At 46.4% G+C, this 11492-nt stretch overlaps 1 protein-coding gene across 1 annotated transcript; it reads right to left on the reverse strand.

Annotated features, from left to right (window-relative positions):
* Window positions 1-4871: 4871 nt before the first annotated feature.
* CST7 (cystatin F) lies at window positions 4872-10845 on the reverse strand. Its single transcript, XM_059469325.1, has 4 exons — window positions 10739-10845; window positions 5901-6073; window positions 5539-5655; window positions 4872-5117 (listed from the first exon to the last, which is right to left on the reverse strand). The coding sequence occupies exons 1-4, from the start codon at window positions 10812-10814 to the stop codon at window positions 5025-5027; spliced, it is 459 nt and encodes a 152-aa protein (XP_059325308.1). The 5' UTR covers window positions 10815-10845; the 3' UTR covers window positions 4872-5024.
* Between the last annotated feature and the right edge of the window lie 647 nt (window positions 10846-11492).

Raw genomic sequence — 11492 nt, forward strand, 5'->3', positions numbered from 1 at the left:
AAAGCAAATCTGCTGTGCTGTTTTGTTGTTGGGGTTTTTTTTGCTGATGCTTTGGCACCCTTGGGGCAAGCACAACTTTGCCTCTTGGTGCACAGTTCTCACTAGTGATTTATTTGCCCAAGTATTTCACCAAGTAACCTTTGGACAAAGTGCAGTTCTCTGTTAAATTTTTTTGGACTTGTACCCCATAAGCTCATTCTGTTTGTGCAGCCTGGACAGACAGGCTTTATTCAGTCTGAGAGATTAAATCTCTCTGAATCTGTGAAGTCCCAGCTGTAGTGGGTGGCACAATGTTAGCAACAAACTTTTCATGGTGACAGGCTGCTTAACCAGGCCGTTGGTGTTCCATTTCTCATAGGAACCTTAACACTTCATTTTAGCTGGCTGCCATTCCTGGTGCTGTGCTGGATCCTGATAATCCATCCATGGCATGCAGAAGTGAGGGGATCTGCAGTAAAACCCAGGTTGGCTGACACACAGGTCTCATTATTCAGCATAGGGGGTGCTTAAGAACAGTATTTTTCTAGAAACTAATTTTTTTCCAAAAGAAATCTCTAATTTTTGATTGGTTTTCAAATGGAAGAGTAAAGCAGCAGCTCTAAAATGCCTGTGGAATAAACAAACTGGCACAAAGTCTTGATGCTCCTGTGAGGACTGGTTTTACAGGCTCTTTCCACTTCCACAGGGGCTGAGTCGGTGATGTGTTGATTGCAGATGGATGGTGACACACCTGCCTTGAGCAAGGAGAAACCTGGAACAAGCCAGGCTTGGAAAAAGCCAGCCAGTCTTTTTTGATTATGTGAGTGCAGGAACATGACACCTCTGCAGCTCTGAGGCTGGCTCTTCTCTTGTATGAGAAGTCTCACTGGATAAAAGAGCATTTAATCCAAAGGTCTTTTCAGAGCATGATTGTCTTCTGGTGGCAGAAGAAAGGTCTGTGGTTCCCTAAAAAGGGAGGAAGTCCTCTTTGCATAACTGAGGCTGCTTCCTGTGTCTTACCCAAGTTTCTTTTGGGACAGACTATGGCATATGGGAGAATGTTGCCCTGTCTCCTGAAAGGTGGAGAAATTTTTGATTTCATGTAAAGCCCTGCAGTAAAACTGTCCAAGGAGAGGAACTGAGCTGGAGTGCACCACAGCTGTGCATTTAAAAAATGTGCTTTGTTTTACTTTGTTGATGGAATAGATGTTTCTGCAGGGCACAAGTATCAAGAAGATTTTGCTGAAAGTGTTTAAAATGTTACTGCACAGTTCACTGCCCTGTTTCTTGTCTGGAGCAAACTTGTGTACTAGAGCTGCTGGAACATAACCTGTGTGCCCCTGACACTTTTATGCAAAGGTTGGTTTCTCAGTGTGAACAGCTGATGAAAGCGATTGCAAAGTCTTTGCATAAATCTTTAAATTCCTTTAAATTTGTGTCTGCTTTGTGCCGGTAAAAACTTTGCAGGTGAGATAATGACCTCTTAAGCTTCTGGCTCTGTCTGCTCAGTGATCACAACATGGATCTGTTGATGCTGACACTTGGGCCTTCTCATCCAGCCTGCTTAAGAACAGTGCTGCAAAAGCATGAGCACAGGGGGCAGCTGATTTTTGCTCATATGCTGATTTTTTTGAGGCAGAGACTGAAAAATGTAGCAGTAAGTTGTTGTAGTTAGCTGTGTGTGGAAGGCTTTTTCCTCACAGTCAGCAGCTCTCGTGTCTCCTTATCTGCCTGCTGCCAGCTAAGCCCTGTGTTGGTTCCTTGGAGCTGCCCCAGGTGTCAGTGGGCTCTGGAAGTCAGCCAGGTTGTGGAACTGGGTGCATCTGGTACAGACAGAGCTCCCAGGTCCTGCATGTGGAGCTGCTGCTGTCAGGAGAATGCAGAGTGGGAAGTCTGTCAGCCAGCAATGCTTCATATTTTGGTGGCAGGCAGTTTGTTTCCTGTGCAATTTAAAAAGTGGGAGCATGAGAGGAGATGTTTGCAGAGCAGAGCTTTTGAGCAAATGGAGATCTCTGTTTGAGGGTCACTGGCCGCTTTGAAGCTTTGCTAAAACTCAGGTTGTGGTTGTCCCGTGAGCTCTTAATGTGTCGCAGACAACTTTTAAGAAAAATCCTTTCCTTAGGATTTTTCCTCCTGAGAAGCTGGGAGGCCTCAGGAACAAAATGTAAACATTGATTATCTGCTGCTGTGGGATGCAACAGGTGCATCTGTGATTGGCCTCATAGAGTTGTTTCTAATTAATGGCCAATCACAGTCAGCTGGCTCGGACTCTCTGTCCGAGACAGAAGCTTTTGTTATCATTCTTTGCTATTATATTCTTAGCTGGCCTTCTGATGAAACCTTCTCTTCTATTCTTTTAGTATAGTTTTAATGTAATATATATCATAAAATAATAAATCAAGCCTTCTGAAACATGGAGTCACATCCTTGTCTCTTCCCTCATCCTGAGACCCCTGTGAACACGGTCACATTAATGTCACTGCTGGGATTGTTCCTTTTTTTCTTCAACAGAGCTGGCAGAAACAAGTTTTCCTTCTCACCTCATGCCCTAAATCTTTACTAAAAATATCAGTGACTTGCCATTGTAACCTGAAATAGATGTCAGAGACCCAGCAAGGTCTGGAGGGGTATGAACTCTTTGGAGTGAATTGGGGAACTGTTCACCTTGGTGTAAGCAAGATGCAGAGGGCAGAGACATTGGCTTTCTGACTGCTGCATGTCATTGTGATGGAGTGGTGTTTAGCTGCAGCTCTTTAGGTCAGTGCTAGCAGTGTCCTTCTCTTTAATTACCCAGATCCTCCCTAAGTGAAGTGCTCTGGGGTGATGCAAAGAGCTCAGTGGACTTTAGCTCTGCTCCTTTCTTTGCTGATGAAAGCTCTGTTACCGTAGCTGAGGGGATGAGGGGTACTACAGTTCCAGTGAGCCTTTCTCCTTGTAAAGCACACTGGAATTCTGTGTCACAGTGAGCACTTGGATGCAGCTTTGAACATAAAGCTGATCTGTCTTTCTCAGCAGGAGCTTTTCTGTTTGGATGGAGAGCTCTGAACAGTCGTGCTGCATTTTCCTTGGGAGAACAGCAAAGGCCTGTTGGGTTTGTCAGCCTGCATGGTGCCAAGTTCACCTGGCTTTAACTTTTGTTGCTCTGGCAGATGGAGAATTGGCTTGGTGAGGTGACTGAGATGAGGCACTGTGTGTCAGGGGCTTGGGGAGTCACACAGGGGCCTCTGTTGTGTGACATGCTCACTGCCTGCATGCATCTCTGCACAGACCTGAAGTGACAGCACGCTGCCTGCTCGCCCCCTTGGTGGCATGTGAGAGGCAGATGACATCTGTTCTGAACACCAGGCTGTCCTGCTGCCTGAAGGAAGGAACATGGATCTGCCCAGCCTGTCTGGAGCTGACAGCCTGGTTGGAAGCCTTTGGCATTGTGTGAAGTGTGCAGCTGAAGGAGAAAAGGGCTTGAGGCCATTCCCAACCCCTCTGAGATGTAAAGAGCAGCTCTTCCTGGCTTCTTCTGCTCTCCTACAAGCTTAGCTGTGGCTTGGCTTTCCTGCTTTGTGGACAGCCCAAACCACCATCACTGACTTTCTTTCTCCTTGTCTTTGGCACCAGGCTGTTGGTGGTGGCTGAATGTAGCATCACATTACATCCTCTTGTGGCCCTTCTGGAGCTTTCTTTAGAGCACTGCTTTTTTTCTTTTTTTGCCTTTTTTTTTTTCCCAGCCAAGACACTGCTGTTCCCAAAGATAAGATGCAACACAGCTGCCTCTCCAGCACTGGATGCTGAATTTGAGCTGTTGCTGAGCCACCTGTTCATCACAAGTGGTATTTCTGAAGCAGAACTTGAGACTTGCCCAGTTTTGGGATTACTTGGAGCAGATACTCAGCTGTACTATTAATACAATCTGGTTGGAGATCCCCAGACCTTGCCTTGGAGCCAGGCCATTCACTGGCCTTTCTTGACTGAATGTTTTTTAAAAGGGCTGAAATTGGGGGTGTTACTGCTAATAGGAGTTACAATATTGCTGCAGAAAAGCAATAACTTTCAGAAAAAAAGGAGTATTTGTGGGAAAAAAAAGGTGTTCTTTGTGGCTTAGATAAGTGCCCTGCCCATTTGGAAGTGCTGGTCTGTGTATGACTGATCATGGGCTCAGACTTTATGGTTGTTTTAAGGCAGCAGCTGCCCAAATTCTTCCCAATAGGGACCTTAGTCCACTGTAAGCAATAATTAGCCCATGGATGAAGAATGAAGACTTGAAGGAATGGTAGATGCCCACCTAGAGAAGACCACATTGTACTGAACCTGAATATAAGCTGTGGTCTGCCAGAGATTAAATGTTGTGTATTAACCTGGATGGAACTATGCTGTTTAACCTCAGAATTATTCTTTGGCAATATGATTAGATTTATTAGCCTTGGCATTTGCAGTGATGCCCTTTCACAGTCTAGCTTAGCTTTAATTAAGGTGGAAGCACTCATTGGACTGAGTAATTTCTGGGATGTTTGTGTTTCAAGTCATCCTTATCCATACCTCTGTCTTAAAAAGAAAAAGAGCAGCTCTCCCTCTTGCCTTCCTGACAGATGAGTCTGACCATTTCCCTGGCACTGGAAAATGTTAAAACTTGTGTGTTTATGTATACCCAGGCAAATCACCCCACTGTTGTCAAGCTTTCCTGGGTGTTGTATTCACTCATGCTGTGGTTTAGACTAGTTTCCGTCATGGCTTTGTGAAAGTTCATCACAAAACAAGTGCAGCAGAGCTTCATGGGAGTGCTTGGAAATTCAGCCAGAGGGTGGATGGCAAATGAATGACAACATGTGTTCATGTGCAGTTTAGTTTTGGAAAAACAGATACAAAACTGGATAGCAAGACATTCAGTCAAGGCAGGCCTTGTCTTTTGAGTGTTTTTCTCAAGGAAAAAGCAACCATGAGCTTTGAGAGAAAACCTCTGTGCAGTTCTGTACAGCTGTTCCCACTTCAGTATTGACCTCAGCAGTCCAGGCAAGGAAAAACTCAGGGAAGGAGATTCTCTGGAAGTTGGGCTCTCATGGGGAAAGGTCTTGGTGACAGTGGGCAACAGGGATATGCACTTTGTGTGTCCAGGGTGTTATCCAGACCTCAAAATAGCATCTCAGCATCTGTGAATAAAAGGGGAATAGGTGAGAAAGTTCAGGTGTCTGCTGGTTGATCTCAGCATTGCAGGCTGTGATGGGGCAGGAGAAAACAGCATCCTTTTGTCTGCCCACTTTATCCTAGGAAAAGTGCTGTTTGCTGAGTGATCCTGTCTAGTGGGAAAGCCTGTGTTTCCCACCTAGGAAAGCTATTTAGCCCCTGCTCTATTTCTGCACACTCTCAGTCACCCAGGAGCATGGGCCAGGTGGATGTGTCTGCTTCAACTCCCTGCAGGCAGGAGCTGGCCCTGGATGCACGGAAGGTGAGAACCTGGCCTCACCCCAGCTGGCTTGCAGAGGAGAGGCAGAGCTGCTCTAAAAGTGATTGTACAGATAGAGATGACCAAGAATCTCCTGCAGTTCCACCCCAAATAAATGGAACACATACCTGTTGAAGGTTTTTTTCCCTCTGGAAGTGACATCTGTCCAGGCTGGGGTGATCCCTCTTCTCACACACGGTGCGTTTGATTTCCACGTGGAGCATGTACTTCAGCCCTCTGACTATCTAGAGAAAGCAGTTTCCTCCTTTAGAGTAAGGGCAGGGGAAAGAGATGCCAAAACTTTGGCTAGGAATCAAGTGCTAGAGCTGGGAACTGTGTGTCACCCACACAGAGCCCTCCTGTGTAGCAGTGCTATAGGGGACAGCTTCAGCAGCCCTGAGGAGGACCAGGGATGTTGTGCCTTGGATATGCCATACAAGGGTCAGTTAGAAGATGGTTTGGAGAGCCATCAGGAGCCTGCTGCTCTTACCTGTACCATGGCTTGCTTTATCTGTGATTCCTTAAAGAGGAAGAGGTCATTGGAGCTGTTGTTGTATCTGTAGACCCCAAAGCGGGCGGCCCTGCGCACCTCGGGGCTGTCGGTGCTCACTGGCACAGGGAAGCCAGGTCTTATGGTTGAGTGGGGTGGTGTAACATGTGACCCTGAAACAACACCAAACACCAGGGTAAAACACAGCAGGGGCATGAAAGGGTGGGAGCTTCAGCCCTCTGAACCAATGCTAAACCCTTTTACTCATCCAATGCATTTGGAGGTCTCTGCTCGCATCCATTACAAAGTAGTTTTCATTTATATGACTGAAATGGTGAAACAGTCCCAGGAAATGAAGTGACATAAAGAGATGCTGCCAGAAGTGAAAGCAGAGCTCAAAATTACTCAGAAGAAGCCAGAGTATCACAAATACTATTTCAATGTCTCTGTTATAACTCCCGGTTTATAAAAAGACCAGTTTTGAAACTACTTATAAAGATAGGTCAGATGTTGCTCAGAGTGCAGTATAGTTTTGATAACATATCAAACACTGGCTCCAGAGTCCTGCTGCTCTTAATTTGCATATCTTATCTTACAGATACAAGTTTTTATCCCACATCCCACCCTTAAACCTTTGATGGCATCTTGAGGTTTTTATGTTAGAAGGATTCAGATGTGAGGAAGAAATTCTTCACTGAAAAAGGGTAGTAAGACACTGGTACATGTTTAATCACTGGAAGTTTTCAACTCCAGGCTAGGTGGGGCTTTGAGCAAGCTGGTCTGGTGGAAGGTGTCCCTGTCTGTGGCAAGGCAGTTGGAAGTAGATGGTCTTTAAAGCCCCTTCTAACCCAAACAATTATATTATTACCAAGGTCATGGAGTGGAGAAGCAGGTGTGCAGAAAATGGAAATTGGGGAGTGTGGGGGTTAACCCATGACCTTTCACATTAGAGCAGTTCATAAAACCATTTACTGTATATTTTTACTTGCTTGTGTAGCTCTTTCCCCATGCACCGCTTATTTTTCCATCATTTTAAAGAAGCTCAGACCTTACAGTTGATGTCACTATTTCACCCTCTTTTACATTTTCTTTCCTCTCCATTTTCCCACTTCTGAAATCGTAGAAGAGGAAAAAAATCCCCAATCCTGGAGAAGGTGCCATCCAGCCACTGCCAATGCCCAGGGCTGCAGGTGCAGGACGTGACCCTGTGTGCGTGCAGGCAGCAAGCCTGGCTGTGCTTGTGCACACAGGTGTGCACACAGAGGATGTATTCAATCTGCTGTGAAAGTCAAGCTTTTTATCACCTCTAGCTTTTTTTCACAGATAGATCTCTCACCCCCAGCCAGCTGCACAGAGCATAGGCCGTGCACTTAAACCAGTTTGCAGGGGCAGCTTGATGATCTGAAGTCTATTAAAAAAAAAATAAAAAAATAGCCAAACCAGAATTATGTAACATCAACGGCATAGAAGGTGACAAAAATTTATCACACATGTTGCTTATGCACATCCTATTCATACTGTCACGTCCTTCTCACAGGTGTTAATTGCTGCACCCACTTGTAACAGTGCTCAGGGATTTACACCTTGACCTGCAAAGGAGAGACTCAATTCCACACCCCTCCTCAACCCAAGGATGTCCAAATCCATCTCTCTTCCTGGCTGACACCCCAACTTCCTTAATGACCCCTGTACTTTCTTGCAGGTGGGAGCTGAGAGACCCAGGCCATGTGTTGCAGAGGAGTGGGTGTTCTGCAGGTGGCTTTTGTCTGCTGTGGAGCTGATGAGCTCTCCTGTGCCATGCCTCTGATCTGTGTTTGCACTATGGGTGTGCAGCCAGTGTTTTGTGGTGTTTTTTCACCCAACAGCCCAGAACCCACTTGTAGGTCCCAAGACTACTTATCGATGATATTTTCACCCCCAACGAAGGGAGAGAAACGATGCATCTGACTCCATCTTATCAGAAGGCTAATTAATTACTTTATTATACTATGTTATTCTGTATTATTTTACATTATATCTAAACTGAATCTGCCAAGCACTCAACTGCACTCCACTGCACAGAATTTTGTGACTGTCGCCAAACAGTCCCAACACACACACACACTCTTGGCCCCGACAGGCCAAGGAAACAAAACCCCATCACTTTGGGTAAACAATCTCCATATTGCATTCTACTTTGGCACAAACACAAGCACAGCAAATAAGAATTGTTTTTCCTTCCTCTGAGGTTCAGAGAATGTGAAACCCAGAAATATTCTTGGGAAGAACTGCGCTTTGCTTGTCTCTGTGAGGAGAAATGTGGCAACACCTATTCTCTGTGGGATGGGGTCTTCTTGCTGCAGCAAGGGTGGGATTTGAGAGTCATAGAAGCTTGTGACCATCCAGGCTTGGACCAAAGGTGTTTCTCAGGCAAGCACATCACACACAGTGCTCAGCTCATGGGTAAAACTTTTCACAGGGCTTTAAGGCACTGCCATCCACAGGTGATTGAGGAGGGCCATGCAGGACCTGTCTGCAGGCAGAAATGAAGCTCCAGGCAGAGCAGAGCCTTGGTCTGCCCACCAGGCCAGCAGTCCTGTTGTCCAGAAATGCCATCTTTTTCCTGTGCCATCAATACCAACTCAACAGCTATAGGGACCAGATTTTTCCTGACCTCACTTAGCAGCTGGGACATCCTGCCAGGCTGAGAGCAGGTTGCTGCCCTGGGCTTTTCTTGCTGCTCCCCAGCACCTTGCTTGAATACCTGCTCTCACACCTGTTGGAAAGTCAGGTGTTGCAGTGTTGACATCAGATACTGTTCTTTGCAGAAGGGGGTGAAAACCACAGCCCCTTTCAATCTGTACACAATGTCCTTTTGTGGCTTTTGAGAACCTCTTGAGTCATGGTGACGTCTTTTACAGGCCTGAGGTGAATGAGACTGGCTGAAACCACACTGTGTGGATGGAAAGAAAACTATTATGTGTGTTATTCAAACCAAGAGTCAGAGTCCAAGAGCCCTTGTTCCTGACTCCAGTGCTGGGAGATCCTGCAGTGTCACACATGGCCAGGCCTCTGAAATGCATCACCTGGAGAGGTGAGCGAGCTGGACAGGTGTTGTAGACAGGTAGACTCAATATACCATGTGTCATAAGCAGGGGAGAGGTTATAGGATATATTTCTCCCCCAGCTTTCACTAAGGAGTACTGGGTGTTTTACCTCGTTCACCTGATACAACTTGGTGTTGAAAACTACTCATACCAGAGCAAAGTGGGTATGAAATCTACTGAGCCCTCGTGGGAGATCTTTATCCCACCATTTTCCTCTCAGATTCTTTAGGGCTAGGATTTGGTTTTCTTCGTGTGCTTTCATTCCCATTCAAGGTGGTCACTGCATGGCAAACACACAGGTCTGAAATCACTTTCAGTGTTTTGAATAGTTTGCAGCACTCTATTTCCAAACCCCAGGGACTGTCTGGTGTGAGGTACCTGTAATTCTGATTTTTTCTCTGCAGCCTTTTCTGACCGTTTCATCTCTGTCCTGTCTTTAGTGCCATTTCCTACAAATTAGAATTTGTGTGAGGTGATGGCCCCATTCCAGGCACACACAAGGCAGACTTGGCTCAGAGGGCAGGTAGCTCTGCAGGGCTCTAGGCATGCCAGCATTCCTGAGACATCCAGGCTGTGTGGGAGCAGAGGCACAGCACAACTTGGCCAGGCACCTACCACACTCAGAGGGCACGAGTGTGTGATCTCACAGCCTGAGCAGACAACTCTTGCTGCTCTAGGGAGAGAGGCTCAGGAGCAGAGCATTCTTGTTCAGAGCCCATCCTTGCTCCTGGATTTGGAAACGTCAAGAGAGAGATGGAAAAGCCAGCCCTCCTCTTGCTCCTTCTGTTGGGCAATAGTAGGGTTAAACCCTTTGCTTGCTCAAAATTAGCTGGCAACCATCTGTTATTAAGCAAACAAGGGCTGGTTTTGCAGATATGAGTTGAATGTTGCATTAAGAGGCTCTCTATAGTGCTTTCCTCCTTGAGGATTGCTTTGGGGACCTTGTTCCTGCAGTCTGAGAGAGCAATCATTCCTGTGGCTGCTCCCTCCCAGGCTGCAGTGAAACAAAAAGCAAATTGCAACGTGTTGATTTTTTTTTTCCCCACCAGATGCTTCGAAAACCTCCTCCCCATTTCTCCCTCCTTTAAAAACTTCCTCCCCCTAGCAAGTCTAGGGCTTTATCTTTACATTTAAGATGTGGCAGAGTTCCTGCATGCCTCTGCAGCCCCCAAAGGAAACCACAGCAGAACAAAAAAGCTACTGGCTAACCTAACACCATCCCTGAGTTCTTTCTGTATATGTGAACCAAAGTAATGCTGAAATATATTCAGTAGTACTGGACCAAAACCTTCAGAGAAAAACACTCATGTCTGCAGCTCCCATTCTAAAGATTTAAGGCCAGCTGCAATCAAGAGAGTTCCCTTGCTCAGCAAAGAAAGAAATGAAACAGGTTAATGCTTCATTAAAAGTCAGCTAATCTGCACTCAAGTGTCCATCTGTACTTAGCAGTCAGATTGTTACCCGCAGCCTTTAGATTTAATAATCAAGGTCACGCAGAGTTTAAACACTGACAAATGAGTTAAAACCATAAATTGACTTTAAAGCCCCTAAATGATATCCCTGGACAGCATGGTTCACTAGACAAGGAGAAAGTCTTTGGAGCAGTTGGGTTTTCAGCTGCAGCCTGAGCCCTGCAGTGCTGAGCCAGCACTGGCAACGCTTGGAGAAAGGCTGTTACTTACCACAGCACCACATAGCAGCACTCAGTGAACGTGAACCACAAGGAAAACAGCAATTATTTCCCATTCTTACCGCCTGAAGTCCCTGTGAAGCTCCAGAGTGCCAAGCAGCAAAGTGCAGTGAGGCTGCAGGGGAAGTTCACTGCCATCTCCACCGCTCCACAAGAGGAGCCCGACTGCCCAAGGAGTCACTGCCCTGCTTCCTGCCAGAGAAATGCTTCTGTGAGTGCTCTTATTGGCTGGTGGGGATGAAAAAAAACACCCTGAAACCCCCTGAATCGTCACAGCTCTGATGCAGGCTTTGTTTCCTGCTGATGACCACATACCTCGAAGCCCAACCACGAAGCTGCGGCTTGGTGACAGCAGCGCCAGCCTTGCATGAGACAGGGACTTTTGCTTTGTGATCCTCAAGGGCAACAGCGTGGACAAATGCATGTGATACAGCACTGGAAAGGGGTGTGGGGGTGAGCAGAGTTATTGTCATGTGCTTTAAGGGTCATGGGGAAAATTCACATTTAAGAAACAGTTAATGAGCCCCGGGGATGAGGCTCATGGCTTGGATTTGTGCATCTGAATGTGGACACCTGACAGAGGTGATGGGTCCAGGGTTTTGCCTCCCCTGATGTGGAGATTGGGGTTTGGGTGAGGGAGATGAGGAAGTTTTAGGGGTACCCACCCAAGGGGGCTGTGAAGAACAAAACCAGTGGGGAAAACATTTTGGGTTTGGTGGCAGGGCATCACACCCTCCATTTATAAAAGGTGTTATGACAACAGGAAAGGGCGGCATTAGAGAGGATCAGTTTTTTCTAGGTGATATCTAGAAAGAA

This window comes from Ammospiza nelsoni, chromosome 3 (genome assembly GCF_027579445.1).
Source record: "Ammospiza nelsoni isolate bAmmNel1 chromosome 3, bAmmNel1.pri, whole genome shotgun sequence".
Classification (NCBI taxonomy): domain Eukaryota; kingdom Metazoa; phylum Chordata; class Aves; order Passeriformes; family Passerellidae; genus Ammospiza; species Ammospiza nelsoni.